The 19,312-nt window shown below is 44.5% G+C and overlaps 2 protein-coding genes across 2 annotated transcripts; one reads left to right on the top strand and one right to left on the bottom strand.

Moving 5' to 3' along the window:
• Positions 1-1,119: 1,119 nt before the first annotated feature.
• On the bottom strand, positions 1,120-4,145 carry irf2bpl (interferon regulatory factor 2 binding protein-like). The gene has a single exon (XM_080850072.1). The coding sequence runs from the start codon at positions 3,781-3,783 to the stop codon at positions 1,780-1,782; it is 2,004 nt and encodes a 667-aa protein (XP_080706198.1). The 5' UTR covers positions 3,784-4,145; the 3' UTR covers positions 1,120-1,779.
• A 13,256-nt stretch (positions 4,146-17,401) lies between these two features.
• On the top strand, positions 17,402-19,012 carry timm9 (translocase of inner mitochondrial membrane 9 homolog). Its single transcript, XM_080850078.1, has 4 exons — positions 17,402-17,434; positions 17,797-17,902; positions 17,983-18,078; positions 18,261-19,012. The coding sequence occupies exons 2-4, from the start codon at positions 17,864-17,866 to the stop codon at positions 18,393-18,395; spliced, it is 270 nt and encodes an 89-aa protein (XP_080706204.1). The 5' UTR covers positions 17,402-17,434; positions 17,797-17,863; the 3' UTR covers positions 18,396-19,012.
• Positions 19,013-19,312: the final 300 nt, after the last annotated feature.

The raw sequence follows: 19,312 nt of genomic DNA, 5'->3' as shown, positions 1-19,312 counted from the left end.
TATTTTGTAATCCTCACACAAAAAAAACAGCACAAAGGAAGAGAAGAAAAAAGCTATACAATAAAACAGGGGAATCACACACTCTAAGATCCAACACGCTGCTGTGATCAATCAGACCGATTTCACAGACGCTGAAATCAATGGACCTTTTTTAGCCAGGGGAACTATGCCAGCAGTGCTCTATTCTTTACCTGTTGAGAGACACCTTTGTGGGGCTAGTTTGCTCGACTACCTGGTTCTCTCTGGAAAAAAACAAGTGCTTAGAATTTCCCTAGAAACGTGATCTTGCACATGGTGAATGTAATTGTTTTCCATTACGCCGCCAACCAAGGTGTCAAGGTGGGCTCTGATGCGTTTGCAAATATTGACATAAAAAAGTGGCTTTCATTTTAAAAGGCTATCCAACATTTGAGGGAAAGTGTGGGGGAAGGGGTCAGGTTCTGAATTAAAATACTAATAATAATACTACTACTAAAAAAATAACAGAATAAGGCTCCAGTCAACGTGATTTCATCTACTTCAGTCCATTATTGGCACACATAAGGGACTAAAGAGTCACAACAGACTGTACTGAGGGGAGAGCATGACACAAATATGGCTTCATCTAATCCGAGATACTTTTCCAGTATTTAAACACTCGATTAGCAGTACATCACTGATTTGAATGTTTACTGAATACTAAGCCTGACCATGCCAAACAAACCTTATTGTAAGGTGGATGTCGACCACCACATAATAAACCATGTGCTTTCTATCTAGGGTTTATTTCGGTGTCTGAATGAAATCTCAGTTAACACATAAGAGTTGCTGACTATGATTCCATGTCTGGTTATAGCACAACCTTCTCTCTGTGTCCTTAAAAGAATGGCAAGTATGCATGTTTAGAGCACTCACTGACACAATCTATATCTAATGGTTAACAATATTAAGAGAAATGAAGAAACACAACCCCTTCAAGTTGCTTTGTTCAACATATTTTAAAATGTTATCAATTTGGAACAAACTGAAAGCTGACAAAAAAGTGATATCAATGGATTTATTACAATTTACTCAGCTCCAAGGCACATTACAAGTCTTCTGTTAACTACAGAAATGTATAAACAAACAGAGCTTTTACGTTCATGTACAGTATTTTAGCTCTACCTTTAAGCATCCGTGCACCATCAAAGCAAAAAGAAAGGAGATAATGAAAAAACACGTAGTAAAATATAGTTGTTTTTTTCAGACCACAAGATAAAAATGAAACATCGCCTTAGTAAATAACATATCAAAATATGAAGAGTTCAAATTAACATAATCAATGTTCCCTGTTCGTCTGGTTAACAAAACGAAATTTTGACGAACGTTCCTTGTGTCGTTTTTTTCTTGTCACCATTTACTCGATTCGTTTGTTAAAGTTAATAGTTTAACACACGTGTGAGGTTGTGATTCATCTATAAAGAGAAGTGCATGAAATTCAGTAAACTAAACGAAAAAGGAGAGAAGGATCAAGATAATCTGCAGCGGTGATTGCAAAGTGCTTTCACTCCGTACCTAGACACACTGCCGTCAAAACATACGCTATGCAGTAACGTTACCCAGTCAACATATTCACCAACACAACCTCCGCCTTCAAATTAACTGTGACATCACATAGCCTACTGTACCTTTTTCAAAACACTGAAATACATGGAGGAAAGAAATGCCTCTGTACACTGGACTTATTTTGTCAGTTTGAATATTCACAACATGTAATATACTCGACTCAATTCACGTTTTTGAAAGGAAGTATAAGCCTATTTATGGATCTCGTTCTTTTTTTACTTTCACGTCCCCGGCTAAAATGGTTGCTATCTCACCTTGCATGAAAGCCCAAGGCACATTTGAACCTACCAGGGGGCATTTTTCTCCACTGGGGCAATACACCTCGCCAGTTGCTCCCTGTGCTTTGATGCTCTCTCGCGAGCAAGGGAAACAGAATTTATGGTTGGGGACGGACGGACACTGAACAAAGTGGGTATCTTCTAAACGTTCGTGACAAATGGTACAACACAGTGGTCCGTTATTTGCCATGGGTGAATCTGGAATGTTTTGAGGGTGGACCTGTTCCATGCCGGGGTGGGCACTGGATTGAGAGGGCGCTCCGGTCAAATTAATGTCCCCATTGCGGGATGCCAGGCGACGTTGTCCTGACACGGAGGCGGGGGACACTGGGCTACTACTGTTGTGTCTAGTAGACGTGGTGGAATGAACAGAGTTGTTGTCCTTAGGAGAGTGTGCGTTGCCTAAAGTGTCTGCGACCGACATGAGCGCAGCCATGGGTGACTGTCCGTTCTGAGGAGCGGACTCGGGGGGTGTTGACCGACTAGAGTGAACCGAGTGCCCTGGTCCGAGAGGTGGTGGTCCGCCGTGCGGAGCAGTGAATGACCCCGATGCCATAGTCAGTTTCATAGCTTCGCTCTGGCTAGCCATCCACTGTTGCCTCTGCTGCTCGTCTGCTAATTTCAGAGCTCCCTCAGCGGAGTCGGGTTCTGGGGAGGCTTTGCGCTTACGCATACCTGTCCTTGGCGCACTTGCTGATGGCAAGGCACGGGGGATGTTTACCAGTGCCGAGGGTAACAGCGGGCAGCTAGCATCGATGTAGGCTTGTGGCAACATTTCCGCTCCTAAGCTCTCTTTGAAAAAACGCACTGACTCAGGCAACAAATCGCCCAGAAGTCGCCAGTCACCCGAACCATGCTTTTTGTCATACTCCAAATACTTGAAGCCCGAGGAGAGCCCCCTGCCGAAGTCTTTCATGCAGTCCTGGTACATCTGTTTGGCGACTCCAGATGCACTTGAAAACACGTTACCAGATCCAGTGGGGTATTCAATGAATATCTTTAGCTCATAGTCCATCCCGGGTTTGGAAACAGCATCGAAAGCAAACACTCTGCCCAGGAGCGAGTGATCCTTTTTGAACCTCACATCAAAAGGGGTGCTGTTTGAGAGCGTGATCAAAGTCTCTCGCACTATCTTAGGTTTGTTGGCCCATTCTTCGGCTCTGTTCCTCAAACTTTCACTAAGTTCCGACAAAGACTCAGCGTTGCGCTGCTTCTCCTTGAGGTCTCTCTCTTGGTCCGTACTGGAGACGGAGCCCGGTCTCCTGCTTTGCTCCGCCATGGACTGGGACGCCATGGACAGAGCGGTTCCTATACTGGACGACGGTGGGGCTCTGCTGGCCAAGTTGTGCTGGGCTATGGCTGCAGCTGAGGGGGGTCCGTTCAGCATGGTCTGCGGGAGGAGGTTGGGAGGCACATTCATCTGACTGGGGACCACCACAAGCCCGTGGTTCCGACGTGAGTTTGGGCTCTGCCTGTTCAATTCAGGAGGTCCGTCGTCTTGTTTTGGAAAGCCATTAGGTCCACTCAGCCCATTCGGGAGCCGTCCGGTATGGGTGCTTATGCTGGAATAATCGAAACGGGATCTGTCTGTACTCAGAGAATAGCGATCCAGCCCTGCTTGCTGTTTTGAGGAACCGTCCACATGGTTCAGCTGCACCGTTTCCTTAGCTGACATTGCCGCTTGAGTCTTCACCGTAGGCGGTGGCGCTGGTCCCGGGGATCTCCCCTCCTGGAAACCATGAGCTCGCTTGAGGTGCCGCGCAGTCTCAATAACAAACTCGATCCGATCCGCACCTTCGTAATTTACGCAACCTCTGCAGACAGCCTCCGTAAAATCCCAAATCATAGCCCACGGCATGCGGGGCAAATCACACAGATAACAGGACTGCCTCCTCGACGAGGAGACTTGTGCAGAAGACATGTTGAATGCTCCTTTCGCGAATCCTCTTTCCACGTTATTCTTAAGGAAAGCCCGCTCTCTAGTTAGAAGCGTCTCACACAAAGACAACCTGTTTTCTCGTTACTCTTCGAACGCATGCAATAAGCGTGACTGCTGAATCGGGTTGAATGATTATTTTTTCCCTACATAACGCGCGGCTCACATTCTGTTCCTGTCTGAGTTGAAATTTTGATTGTGCCTCCACGTCTGCTTTCTCCCCTCGGAATGCCACCTGGTTGAAGCAATGACGTAGGCACCACGTTCCGCAGTTCCTTTCTGACATGCCACTTGTTGCTCTCCAAGAGCGCATGCTCCAACCACTCCCTTCCAATCTTTTGAATGGACCGACCAACACGCACTACGTTGACCACGTTTCACACCAAAAAAAACACACACACACACACACACACACACACACAGGAAGACTCAAGCGCGCGCACACAAACACAGCAGTCCATGCCTTTCGAGGGGATATATCTCTGGCAGTGTCAAATGGACGCAGCTTCATTTGGTGTTCTATTTCACGCCTGAAGCACGGAACAACTATTTTACCGACGTATTCGCTTTTGGTGAGTGTCATGGAAGTGAATTTTGCTTACATCGGCAATATTTTCAAGTTTTATGCTGAACTAATTCAGACAGATTCTACAGATTTTTTTCGTACTTTTTCTTGTCTGATATGCCTTCACCTGCCAATAAAGACAAACATATCTTACAAAATTAAAATATGACTGATGTTAAATGTAAAATAACATTTTACATAATTTAATGTTATATCTTACTTATACAAGAAACATTAAAAAAAATGTAATAATGAGAACAGGACATTTCACACCTGTCTCAATTTGCAAACAGGGCAACATCACAACCTAACCAGTCTTTCTTTGAGCGGGGGCTGTGCACCAAGAAAGGGGTTCACCGTCTTGCAGAATGTTTATCCAAAGCGAAGAGCCAAAAGCACTCAGCCCTACCCCCTGTCCCTCGCTTGCACACCTCCCTCTCAGACTGACCACCCCCCATCCCCCCACCCCCTCTGATTAACAACACCCCGTGGGCAGAGCCAAATTCTCCCCTGTTATACAACTGAGAACGGGTGGAAAAACAGGGCCAGAGAGAAGGGGGAAGGGGAGTGCGGGAGAAAGCGAGGGTAAGGAAAGCCATTTATTGCAGTCTCCACATACCGCTGGCACTGAGCTGAACTGTGTGTTCTATCCAAGCAGAGAAAGAGAGCAGAAAGAGCTGCATGGCCCTGGCCAAGTCTGCCTGCCCCCCACCCCCCACCCCTCAACCACAACCTCGTTCGCTCCATGCTCAAACAATGTCGTATTCAATGCACCAGAATGCACATTAGGAGTGAACATTTAAGTGAAGCGACACACATGGACACGTACACACAAACAGAAAGCATCTCACATGTGTCTGCTATGGAGACAAACATGATATTTCTCCTAATGGTCAGTGCTGCACTCACTAAGCATGTTTTTTCAGAGGGTCTGACTCTTGAACAACTCAGTCCTGACTGGAACCTGAAAATTCAGCTCTGGCCACAAGACATATGTACAGTGCAAAACAATAAGCTGACACTTTCCAGTTTCTCAGTATTTCATGGAGGAACATTATACTGCATACAATACTACACATACAGTATACTGTCCAATAGCAATGTGGCTGGAGCAGAGGATATGCATCTGGGCTGGGATATGTGGGGTTACATTTTCTGCTTCAGTGTCAATGGAGAACTGGTCGGTCTGCAGGGCATCGAGTCAGCTAAGACGGCAGACAATCCCCTCTCTATTCACTCTCCAAGCTTGTGACTCCAGCAAGAAAATAAAGCCTACACCCTTGTCGTCAGGGCAGAGTTAACACAGTGTAGAAGAAGAAAAAGAGTGTGAGTGTGTGAGAGAGAGAGAGAGCGTGAGAGAGAAAAGGGGTGTTTGTGCCAACTATGCCCATACTAATAATAGAATGTCACTTGACTTGTATTTGGCCTCGCAAATGAAAGGCTTTTCAGACGAGTCCTGCACAGAGGCACGGTGCTCACCCTTTTTAGGAGCTCTCCACATGTGGACATGGTTTAAATTAAGAGCGTCTCCGAGCGACCACTAAAAACTGAGAGGAAACCACCATTTTGCTCCTCAGAAACACAGCGCTCTCATTCTTACATCTGATTGGACAATGAAAGTCATACAGAACAAACTAATGACATTACAAGCCTCTTGAGTGGGACGAAATAGTGCCATCTTGAGTCTTAATTCATGGGCTTAACGCACGACAATGCAAGGAAAGATTATGTCATTATGGGAAAAAGAAAGAAAAACATCAACTCCCTTCTGCCTTCTAAGGCCCTCCTTTTCTAGCCGTCGAGCTGCAAAATACCATGGTTCCTTCTAGACACTCCGTCGCAAGGGTTAACTTTTTAGCTTCCGCTAAGCACTTGGCAGGCTGCCAAGCGCAAGGCATGCTGGGAAATGGTGCGGCTTGCCAAGTACAAACTGCCAACATTAAGCAGGCCTGACAGCGCCTCTCCTCCTCTCCCTCTGGCAGCGGTTCAAAGTGCTCTTTCATTTGAGACGCTGGCAAGCTGCCACATGCATGCAGATTTACTTTAGCCCCCCTACTCTCTTTCTCTCCATCCCTCCCTCCCTCCCTCTCTCCCTCTTCCCAAGATGGAGCTGATAAATGCCATTGCGGTTGCCATGGGGATAAGAGTGGCCTTGTGAATTACTGCCCTGTCTTCCTTCTCGTGTCTCCTTATATGTTAATATCCCTTGCGCCGAGCCAAGCTCAGCCTCTTGATAAAACTGCATATGTATGGCTTGCCACTTCTACCCTCCCTCTGCCTCACTCCGCGTCTATCTCTCTCTCTCTTTCTCTCTCCCTGCCTCCCTCAGCTGTTTTTATACCTGTGGGGATAAGGAAATGTGTTAACCCCTTCAGTCGGCAACCAATGTGTTCAAACCGTTTTTGGTCTCAACGGCAACGGGTAATCAGGTCACCTGGCTGTAAATAAGAGTCGAACCGAAACGGCAATGACCAGTACAGATTGCTTCGTGTTGATGTATAAATACTACAGGAATACATAAGACTAGCTGTTTGCCATTCAATCGAAAGCAAATGAGTGAATCATGTTGCAGCGAAGACAACCTCAGCACATAATATGTTTATGATAAGAAAAACATCCTGGTCTTGGTCACAAACAGTTTTAACTGGTACCAGTTACAGGGCTGGCTTGATGACATGTTGCTGCATAGGCCACATTATAACCATTATTATCATTCTTATTATAATCATTAAATATTATAATAATTATTATGTGTACTCAAATTGTCAGTTATTTCATGAAGGTTCTTACAGACTCAAGTACATACAAAACAAGGCCTCAGAGACCATTTTATAAGTGATAAGATGGACAATATTTAAGACGGTGCTGCCTTTCAACCCTTTGCTGTTGCTGTCAGTAACCCTGACAAAAGCACAAGTAGAAACGGTTAAGGAATGTAGCCATCTGAGGGCAGTCGTCTGTGCAGTACGCAGAGGGAAGGAATTGTATCGTTCCAATGAGATTTCTGTGAGAAATGGTCTCAGTGCGCTTTTGTCATACCAAACTACATGGTACAGTATATACACTATATTGATAATGTACCCTGTGTGTTAGAAGGCTCAGGAGGGAACTTCCTTGTAGCTCTTGTATATCGAATGATTTTGAAAAACAATACTGGTCTCCAATTCAGGCAGGAAAAGACAAATCTTGCATATAGTTTTTATAAAGCTTTGAAACAAAACCAATAACTTGGCGACATCTTACTAAATCTAGTAAAAGGAGAGAAAAAAACCCCCCGATGATTTATTATTACCTGTTTTTCTCTTTTTGGTGCTCTTCTGTTGCCATGGCAACCTGCTTTCCCCCAACAGGCCGTGCGCTCCTCTCAGGAGATCGCTGGTTGTTAAGGATGCCTTCCAGAAGTCTGCCATTTCCTGCGTAAAAAAGGCACACACACTAGCAATCAGCTTCAGACACCTGCTTCAGTCAGCAGTTCATCTTCCAGCCGTCAAAGAGAGGAGAAGAGAGCTCTCCCACAGTTTATTCAATAGAACATTGCCTGTGTGTGTGTTCTTTGTGAGGAAAATCTGCAGGTGCCTCTTCTAACAGGAGCTGCGTTTCCTTTCTGGGGCGACTGTTTCTTTTTCTTTTTTTAAAGATGTATTAAAACAACATGTTCTTATACACAAGGGGCAATGTTCTTTACAGAAAGTATAAAAACACATTTACTACAAAATCACACCAGATGCTGCTTACTTGTGCTTTCAGTCAATATCACGGGGCTAACAAAATAATGTGTATGTACAACCATAGTAGGTAGGCAGCCTGTGAAACGGAAATTCTTCTTGAGATTACCTATCCACTTTTTGCCAATCTGCAGTGTTCATGTGTGTGTGTGTGTGTGTGTGTGTGTGTGTGTGTGTGTGTGTGTGTGTGTGTGTGTGTGTGTGTGTGTGTGTGTGTGTGCGCGTTGACACGTGGGGGTAGACAATCTGCTGGGGTTTTCACAAATAACAGCCCAAAAAGAGCACGTTTATGCAGAGAGATCCCTTCCCCGGCTCCCAGAAGCCATCCAAACCAGAGACGTGCGAGATAGGCTAAGGGGAATGCTTCCCCACAGTGGCGTAGGAATGCAGGCTAGAGGAAACTAGCCCCCCCCCCCCCCCCTTCTCTTTTCTCACTATTCTACAAAACACCACCCAACCCCCAGCCCTTAACAGTTCCTCACCAACCGCCCCAACTGTCAAGGAGATCCTCAACAAAATAATTTCCTGCAAGTCAGGGGGTCGTAGGCAAGAGAGCCTCCTCCCTCTAAAACAACACAGGTCTGCAGTATCGCTCAGGCCCATTTCCACTCCACTCAGTCCTTGACAAATGACAAGACTCCAGGAAATGAGTTGGCTGTACTGTTGTGTATATGTATATATACTTACAACAGAAAAAAGGAAAGAAAAGAAAGAAAAGGGGAGCCGGGGGCCTGATACTAGTGTTACACAAGCCTGACAAGTTTCGTGTCAGCTCCTAACGACTCTCTAAATGCTTCCAGCAAGTTGCTAACAAAAAAGTTTGGCTTATAATTACATACACTGCAGATGACGTTTTAAACCATGTTGCTGAGGTCGAGAAAAAGCTGGATTGCCAAAGGCATGTGTTTTCGGCCTTAGCCTAGTGAGGAAAGTGGTTAACTGGAGTGCAGCAAAATAACAACTTCTGCATGCCTGGTATTTAGTGAATCTGACTTTTCAAACATATGATTTGGTCTAATTTGGTTTTAAAATGGGCGGTGAATTTTTGTTTTAATTGGCCAGCTGTGGTCATGTGCATGTATCTCAAACCACAGTCCCTAAGATATTCCAAACATATTCTGCGAAATAAATTAAGTCAATCGCATGTGAAGATACAGCAGAACTGTAGAAATAAACTACAACACAAATTTAAATCTAAGAAAGTATAGCTGCAATTCATTCAGGCAATTGAGAGCTTGACTGATGCATGGTACACAAAAACAGCCTATTCGTTGCTGTAGAAGTCCAGAATTCTGTTCAAACACGACTGTTGCCGGCTTTTTCAGCTGCTGTCTGACGTCAAGCGCACACTGTTTACATCTGGGAAACATCAGCGGGACTCGTGTTTTTCTTTTGTTTTGGCTCAGTGTCCCTCCTTCCCCCTTGGCAAGACGATCACTCCAGTCAGGACATGTTTGAAAGTAGCACGGTGGGCTTGAATGTAAATCCAGCAGAAGGGTTGAGATAAACTCTAAATAGAACAAATACCCAAGAAAGATTAGGTGTAGACTACTCATGTTGTTATTAGTTACACGTTTCAGAGGCAGATTTAAAACATGACAAAAATACCAATTCGACCAAACGGATGTTACGAGTATAACACAGAACGTTAAAACAAACGTCTTAATACACCAGAGCACCAAGCAATGAAGTGGCCAACAGCGTCTCTTTCATCACCGGCCCCATTAGCAATGGGAGGCTCGTCTGATAAGCTCTCACGGTTCCTAAGAAAACATCAGACTGCCTGTAAATATGTGTTAGGGCCCTCAAAGAAAAGGCTTGCCGTCATCCATTACCACGTAATACACGGCTAACCACACACACGCACACCCATATGACCCTCTTGGCAGGTCAGGACCCTGGTTAATAATAAAAGACTGCCATTTATTTCAGAAAGGGCATCACCACGGCGACCGGGCACCCTGGCTCGGCATCACATCAGTGACTCGGTACACGGGAAATCAAATCACTCTGCAAAGGTTCACTAACCTTGCAGGTCCTCTGCTAGCAGTTCTTCTTTAAGGACAACGAAGAAAAAGAATAACACCAAGGCAGCTTTGTAACAACAAATTCTACATTCACATATCCCTTTGTGAACACTGGAAATCCTTGCACCACTTGATCATTGACTTTTTAAAGCTAAGGGTTTATTATCTCAATGTGCTAAAGAGGGATTCTCCCACCTCCGGTTTTGTAGATTGAGCTGCTTTGATTTAAGGGCCAGGTGAATAAAGTCATTAGTAGGATGTGTGTGTGTGTGTGTGTGTGTGTGTGTGTGTGTGTTGGATTTTAGTGCATACATGTTCCATGACAGTTCCAGATGTATGCCTGAGAATGACATCATCTTGGGGAGATAAGCAGATGCAGTGGGAGTGCTGTGGAACTGTCTCAACATTCCTCTGCCTTCATCCTTAATGAGAAGAGGCCACAGGAATTCCGCAAGCTGCAAGGATAGATGGAAAAAACAATCCTAATATTGCTCTCCCAGAACGACTTTTCCCCTACCCCCCTCCCCTCTCACCTCGGCTATGCCTGATGGTGACTTTTGGTTTGTCTATTCTCCCTACTTCCCTGAGATTGGCTAAGCTGTGGGCACTGGTGTGGGGGTAGGGGCAGGGGCAAGGGTGAAGTTGGGCGTGAAGATACCCAGACACAAGTGCCAGGCAGCAGTCTGAGCCCACTTGGGCTTGGCACCAGACACATCTCCCACTCGCCGGCGTGTCTGAACACGTGGGTGGACAGAGACACTGATGGCCCTCATGGCACAGACACAGACTCGGGCTCAGACTCAGACTCGGGCTGTGCCAGCTGAAATGGACATTGAAGCGTGAAACATGCTTTTTTCCAGACGAGAATTATGTCAAGGTTTAGACTAGAATAAACTGAACACTGAAAGATGAGTCCCCTCTGAACACCACAAGTGTTGCAGTTGTATTTTAAGGTCATGTACAAAAACACAATCGCACACTTCAATAGGTCACACACACGTTTACACACTTTTAGGGTGTAATTTGTAATGCCATCATTGCAAGACGGCATGGCAGTTGGCTCTTTCTACACTGGCACAGATAATGTCATAATATTACCAACCAGATATCTGTGAGTATGAATCTATTCAGCAGGCACCCAACCCAGCCTGGGTGCCGTGCCCATTCGTGTGGCTGTGCTGTGCTACATGGACTTAATGTAGCTTTGATGTGCTTCAGGAACAACAGCATGGGCACTAAAAATAACCTATCCCCAAAGAGATCACAGTCTGGCAGCCCTGGAGAGAGAAACAGAGAGCACAAGAGAGAGACCATGGCAGAAATAGCAGAGTTGCCATGACAACCACTCTGAAGCACACCAGTGACAAAATGGAGCCCCAGACATCTTAGGCTGAATTGTTTTGCTCCATGTATGAATTTGTCATGCTGAAACCTACATCCACACACGTACACAAACAAAAATAAATCGGTCACTTCCATTTCCTGTATTTAAAACAAAAACCTAGGTAACAAATGGGGGTTTTTCAACAACAACTACAACAAACACACACACATATATTGTTATAGTCAGCCAGGCTGGCCGTAACATATCTATCAATATTTATATTGTAAATCCCATCATCTTCCTCTCATTTCCAGAATCAATTTCACTTCCATAATGCATACTTAAGCAAAAAGCATGCATGCAATTCACATGGAAAGATACACAAAGGATGTTTTTATAAGCCTATCTGCAGCTTTTGTGAGAGACACACTCCCCCGATGCACCTAAAAATACACCCACCCTGTGAACACACACACACGTGAAAGGAGGTGGCGAGGTTGCAGGCGAAGGCTGTAATTAACTCTGCGCACTCCCACACAAATTCGTCATCCAGCAGCAGAGGCCGACGGGCAGCAGCGGAGGCGGCCACGGCCGGGCACTTCCAGGAACGCAAAGTAATCGCAGCCTGTTGTGGGAGACTGGCTGCAGGGCAGATAGCAGATAGGGGCGGGAGGGAGGGATGTGAAGACGGGGGAGGGAAGGTGGATGAAGGTGGGCGATGATGAGATAGGAGGGTAGGTGATAGGTGACGGAGGGAGATGGTGGTGGTGGTGGAGGGGGAAAAAAAAGAAAAGAAAAGCCATCTGCATGCTAAATTTATGAGCTCCCCGAGATGGATTTTGCTTTCACTGTTTGATGGGTGAGTTGTTCATTGAGCAGTCACCTGATGGGAGGAGATGGCTCCTGCCTATGGATGAGGAGGGTGAGGTGGGGATACCATCAGTGACCTTTGGCCCCAAGGCAGTCAGCATGCCCCTTAATTAAACCTTCAGCCAAGGACCAGCGAGCGGAAGACGAGGATGGGAGCAGAAAGGGTGGATGGGGGGTGCACAGGATGATAGAAAATGCCAGAAGAAATCTCCATGGCAGGCTTTGTCCCCTGTGGAACACTGGCTGCTGTGTAGGGGTCTCTCACATTGTTGTTGGGTCTGTTTCCAATATTAGGCCACCGATGGCTTGTGGGATTTTTCCCGTCTTCTTAAACAGAAGGCCCTCAAACCACATGATGCCGCCATCTTATGTTATTTCATACTGGTGGAAACCTTTATTGAATCCTTTTTTGGAAAGAAACGAAAACAAATAGCTGGGCTTTAATGAGTTTTGGTTGAACCCACGTTTACACAGCTGTGTACCTGATATGCTGCTTTTCACTGTTGTGCCTCTAACCTTAATTATCTGCAGCCACAGTCCACACAAACAAGACCGTGTTTACGCACAACGCAAAGAAGGTGAGAAACAAAAGGACAATCAGTTGTTACAAAATAAACTCCAATGTTAAAAAAAAAATAATAATATACCGCCTGCAATAGTTTTGCAACACTAAAAGACACACACACACACATATCTTTAGTAAGAGTGAAAGTCTATTTACAGTATTTTGAACAGCTTTTTCCATGAAAATGAAAATTGAAATATACAATGCCAATTGAGTCATAATGGAGTGACCAGACAAAAAAAAATACAAAAAAAGTGAATGTGAATGTGAACAACAGCTGCAAGATTAGATTAATATGACATCTCACCTTACTGAACATAAAATGAGGTGTATGGCCTAAGTACCAATATTGACAACACGCATTGCATCATCGCTCCCTGCAATGCCAGTCACTCATGCTCATGTCCATTTTAAGCACTAAGGACTTAAGTACATGTTCTTTAGACTTTCTTAAAGTGTCTGTTGTCCACACACAAAATCTATATAAACTTGTTTTCTGCATTTTACCCCACTCATCTCTGTCTTGCCTTTGGTTTTAGGAAAAGTAGGGAGTTACGCTACTGCCACCTAGTGGTTTACCGCAAAGCTCTCACCACGCTTGAGACGCTGCTGGATACTGCATCTTTATTTCTCACATTGGCATTCACAGCACAATACATTTTATGTAACTCTGGTATTTTTTAAATATCTCCGTCTGCACACGTAAATACCAACTTTGAACCACACAAACAAACAGTGAGCAGAGATACCATGCCATGCCATGACTAACCTTTTTCTGGACGTGACTGCTTTGATGCTTTTGGCGCATGTTGCTTAGGGGTCTGAACTCCACAGTTCCACCGGATGGGTTTGGGAATCACCTTACGGGGGGCCGGAGTCTCCAAGGGGCTCCTGCTTCTGCCTCTTTGATCCCCCAATTGACTGCAAGGGGCTTAAAAGAGGGAAGTGTGACAAAATAAAAACAGCACTGTAAGGAATATTAAATTACTTGAATTATGTTATCAAGGTTTCAGTTAGACCATATATTCACAGAATACATAAAATAGGGCAGCACTTCAAAGGCGAAATGAAAAGATTCGCATTAACATGGGATGAACCTCCACTGCAGCGACAGTTTCGCTGGCAACGGTTTGTTGGAGAAGGCACATCTTAATGGGGCCATTGATTCCCAAAGGCTTCTGTGCGCCAGGCTCATTTAACTGCCTGCGCTGCATTACAGCACTTCTGAGGAGTCATAGCGAGTCTCTCTCTGTAACCACTAAGAGAAGCTCAGTCAGGGACTGGGCCTCTGGGATGTCAGCCAAATGAAATAGCACAGGTGATGAGACAGGCAGAGTTGAAGAATTTCTATTAGCACATCCTGCATATAACAATCTCTCCATAGCTAATACACCAATAAATCTGGAAGTTTGACAAAGCAAAGGCGCACTGACATCAGTTAAGACATACTGGACGATCCGATGGATCAAATGGGGGTCTTACCTATAGAGGCTTTGTCAGAGGTGAACCTCTCCACACTGAGGTTGCTTTTTGTTAGGGGTGGATTGACCATCACAGGGGGAGCACTAGCGGGCTGGGGAGGCTGTGCTGGAGCCGGGGCCCTTGCTGTGACCGCATCCAAAGCGGAACCCAGAAGACGGTTCTTCATGCCAAAGAGAAAGGGAGATTGCAACAGTGTGTCAATCACCATGGCATTCTTTCCTGCTACTGAAACACACTGGTGGCCACTGTGGTGGGTAGCAACTGCTCATGCTGTAATGCCCCTTGTTTTGCTGAGCCACTGCAGTCATACCTGCAGCTGCAGCTGTTGGTTCTGGATGAGTTCCAGGTGCTGCAGTCTCTGCTGCGTGAGGGTGCTGAGCTGCTGTTCCAGCTGGGTCACGCGTTCAATGGCACGCCCTTCTTGAGCCCTGCTGCCTGCCTCCTGCAGCCGGCGCAGCTCGGTCGCCACCTGCGACATCAGCGCCTCCATGTCACTCTGAGCCTATGGGAGCGAAGGAGAGAAAAGGGTGCTGATGTGCATGCCAGAAATTGTAAGGCGGTTGTCAGTCATTTTTGATCAAAGCATCTGCCGAATTAATAACTGTCAACACAAATACAAATCGTGAATATTACTATACTATACTATACTATTACTAGAAACTATCAGACAACGAATCATAAACAGATTTAAAAATGGAGGACCAACAGAGGGCAAGGACATATGCAAATAAAAGGGTGACTGGATGGTGCGAGGAGTAATCATCACTGCACCTTCATGATGGGAGCAGTGGCAGCAATAGCAGCAGCGGTGACGGCTGCAGCAGTGGTGGCAGCATGCTGGTCACCTGTGACAGGTAGCTGGCTGGGCTGGGGCGCCACTCTATAAGGCTGCTGACCAAGCTGCTGCTCTGGGATCAGTGGGGTCTGGGATGCACTCTGATCCAGCAGCTTTACTTTCATCTGTCGCCTCAATGGAGCACTCTGAAACCTGGGATACGGAGATCACATACAAATGATTACAGTTAAACAATAATTGTGAAGGCCTACCCAACAACTGCTGGATACTGTGTCCAGATATTATTTAAATTATGAGTGATTATTTAATGCAGATACACCACTGAAAGTGAGGTAAGAACATAGCAGTGCCTGTACCTCTGCTTCATGGCTACTCGAATTGCCTCCTTGCCACCGACAGCATACTTAGATATCAGTACATCAGGTGATGCAGCTGGGGGGGGGGGGTGTTAAAAAATTAAAACCTGTGAATGTAACGGCCATCTCATTTTGGAGTGATGATCTTCCATCCGTGTGGCTTACCTTTGTGTCCACTGCCCCCTGCCTGGCTACCATGTGTATGTACTTCTGGGCTCTCATTCCTAGGGATCTGGAATGACACATTCAAGGGATTGGCATAAAATAATCCCTATACATGTATTTAATCATCTCCTTTATTTAGAGCTATCTTTTATCCGCAGTAATGGTGGTGATGATGATGATGATTAACTGTGTTATACAAAACGTAAACACACTTACTTGAGCTTCTTTTCTCACTGTTTGCATTCTGATCTCTACAAGTAAGTACAGGAAACAGAGAACGTTGATTCAGTCTTTTGCACAAGGTTGCCATTCCGTGCACAAACGTTTAGGGGACAACATATCGAACATGCTAGGCAAACTAGACTTTCCCCATAAACATGAAGACAATTATGAAACTGGTTAGGAAGTTTCACCTGTCGAAAAGGCAGGCTTCTTGTTTGCTCGGAGGTCTGCAGACACCAACGGCTGCCCATGGGATCCAGAGTTTGATGTTTCGTCATTTGAAGAGGACTGTAAGAAGCTATCAAGTTTCCTCACAGAGATCTTAATCTGCTGGTTTGCCAAATTTGACATTTGTATGTTCTCTGGTGCTGATCTTGAAATGCGCCCGTTTTCCTCTTGAAGGCCAACTCTAGTTGAACGAATTAAAATGTCTCCAGCATCGGAACTTGAAATTGAATCTTCAAAGTTTAGTTTTCTCTGTGTCATCTTAGCATCTCACGCATTCTGAAAGACAAGAAATCAGAATACCAACTCAAACATTGAACTATGCTAACGTTAGCTAGTTACCAATACAAACATCTAAGTAGACTATTTGCACCTAATGTTTTGGCTAGTATTGGAAAATGTATCTATATTCTTCCAACAGTTAACGGCTTGCAATATATTGGCCTCAACTGACATTACATTCAGTCAGAAAGTATCCTTCTGGAGTGAAGCTGTATAGTTGTTTTGAACTGGTATTTAAATTTCCCGCCGCTAGCTATCGGTAGGTAGCTAACAGCCTAATGACTGGTTGACGCTGGCCAGCCAAACATCATCTGACAAGCAAACGGGTAAACTGTTATCTTTACCTGGTTATTCTCAACCGCATGATACGCCAGCAAGCATCCCATCAAAATGACACTACTCTTCGAATGTTTCAGAGGTAAAGAAAAAAATGATAGTGAATGATTGTGTTGCAAGTTAACTCTGAAAACACAGCAACAGTTGCTGACAACACCGCTTGCTAAACTCTTACTCGTTGGTAACTCATTGTTATCAGTGTATAGACAGCGCCCTAGTGTCCCGGAGGGAAGGGTACAGATATGTCCATGTTGTGCTACGAAAATGTAAATATACCCGGTTTGTTGACAAATGTTTGTTATATTATTATAGGCGATTAAACCAAAACCCAACACTTTCATAACCTACATGAAATGATTATTGTGGGTTATTCTAGGACCACTCTCAAAGCCAACAGTTGTGTCACATCGGAAGGGTCTACAAGGTGACACACTACGAATAATTATTTTCAGCTCAAGATGTCCACTTTCGATTGTAAAGAATTTCTATGCTATATTTTTTATCTGTCACCGATTCTCTTAACCTTCAGCCAAAAAGTGCAAAGTAAAACAGAAAACATTTTACATACTACATGTTAAATATAATGAAATACACCGTGGCGTACTGCTCAAAAAATATTTTGGTGAAACTGCATTGCTAAGAAAACGTCTGATGTGTCTCCATTTTACACCGTCACATGTCCTTCGGAATCTCTGGGTGAGTAGTTATGTTGGATTTCACGACGCTTTTTAGAAGGTGATTTGTAATGTATTATTCGTATTATAGATAAATATGTGTTCTTTCACAAGGTCTTGCCATTTTCAATGGGCAGTCCATTGCAGCATTAGCTTGTTTTCCATGACACAGATCTGTGTGATCATGTACAAAGATATATTGATGACAGATAACGTTAACCTAGTTTAGTAACTAGCAAACACCATTGGTAGTGAAGAAATCATGGAACATTTTACATTTTGTTCAGTTTCATATCTTTCATAGATATACAAGCTTGCACTTTGATGGGTCCAGTGTTTCCTGTGAATATCTTGCTAACTTAGCTAGATAATGTTCTTTCGCAGACATAACTCAACCTTACAGTGAATTAGATAATTCCCTGTCTGGAAACACAAGAAGTCACTTTTAACGATGGCGACTTCAGGTGCAGAGGCAGATCAGATGAAACAGGTAAGCATCCGATCTAGGATCATGTGCTGTTTTTGCCCTTGAAATTGTCCTGTGGCTCTGACCATCCTCTATCCTGACAGTTTAGGGAATTCCTGGGAACCTATAACAGGCTAACAGAGAATTGCTTCATGGACTGTGTAAAGGACTTCACTACCAGGGAAGTAAAAACAGAGGAGGTAAGGCTTCTTTGTTTTATTTGGAATGGTTTCATCTTAACAGATGGTATGTTGGTGTACCCTGTGTAATCTGGAAGCAATACCCTATGTTCTCTATTATTAAAGTAGGGTGCATAGCCGTTATAACACTCTTTGTGACTGATGTATTCCAGCCTGTTTCAAGCAGTTTTCTCCCCCCGTAGACATCTTGCTCTGAAAGCTGCCTTCAGAAGTACCTGAAGATGACCCAGCGGATCTCCATGCGTTTCCAAGAGTACCACATCCAGCAGAATGAAGCCTTGGCTGCCAAAGCTGGTTTGCTAGGACAGCCACAGTAGAGGCGGCTGCTGCCTCTTATAGACTCCAGAGCCTTAACATCTGCACCAGAACAGGCTAGAGCCAATAGCATCTACATGGAGTAACGATTCTCATGGATGCCCAGCGTGGCCATAACATGGCAGAAGCAGTTCAAGCAATGTTCTTGCGCCTACCTCAGCTTCAAAGGCTGAAGCTAACCAACTTACTGGAGGGACTAGTGATTTCTTTCTCTGAAGAGGTGCTGTGGTTCTGCAAACTCTATGTGGCTTGATCAACTGGTGTCATGGTCAAGGCACATTGTGAAATGCATACATAATTCCATACTTTAAAATGTGAGCAATTAAATGTCGACACCAAGCGTTGTTTTTCGAATTTTCTGTTGCAGGTTTAACATGCTATGGATGTCTGATAAAATAACTTCATGACCAAAATACTTCAAAGAGCAAAGTTTGTCTGAGGTCACATTTTAGGAAAGGTCATGTATTGTGCACTGATTTTCTTGTTTTAATGCATATACATTTGAAGGGGTCCTTATGCTAAGACCATGAAGACTGATGGAAATTATTTGGTGAATTCTCGTGGTATACTTGTTTTATGAGTTTCAAAATTAAAGATGTCTTGCTAGCCACAAACAAGGGAAGAGTGTGATGTGTCAACTACTTATTGTGGTGCCTCACATTTCAAATGAGTTGCCTGGAAGTATATTGTAGTATACAAGGTAATCTTAAAGGAATCTGCTGGTTTGCCTAATTAAAAACAGACTGATCCACAGCTACCCCCACCCTTTTTACTGACATCAAGTTCCCTAACTGTCATGCTTAACTTAAGAGTGTTATATTTCTGTAGTCCACATTAGGATATGCTTTAAGGCACAACTCCCATAACATATACAACAGGTTTAATATTTATGATGAGGCAACTTAATGTGTCATGTGAG

The sequence above is a fragment of the Sprattus sprattus genome, assembly GCF_963457725.1.
Source record: "Sprattus sprattus genome assembly, chromosome: 13".
NCBI lineage: Eukaryota > Metazoa > Chordata > Actinopteri > Clupeiformes > Clupeidae > Sprattus > Sprattus sprattus.
The sequence above is the reverse complement of the archived record's forward strand: the minus strand, read 5'-3'. Positions and strand labels throughout refer to the sequence as shown.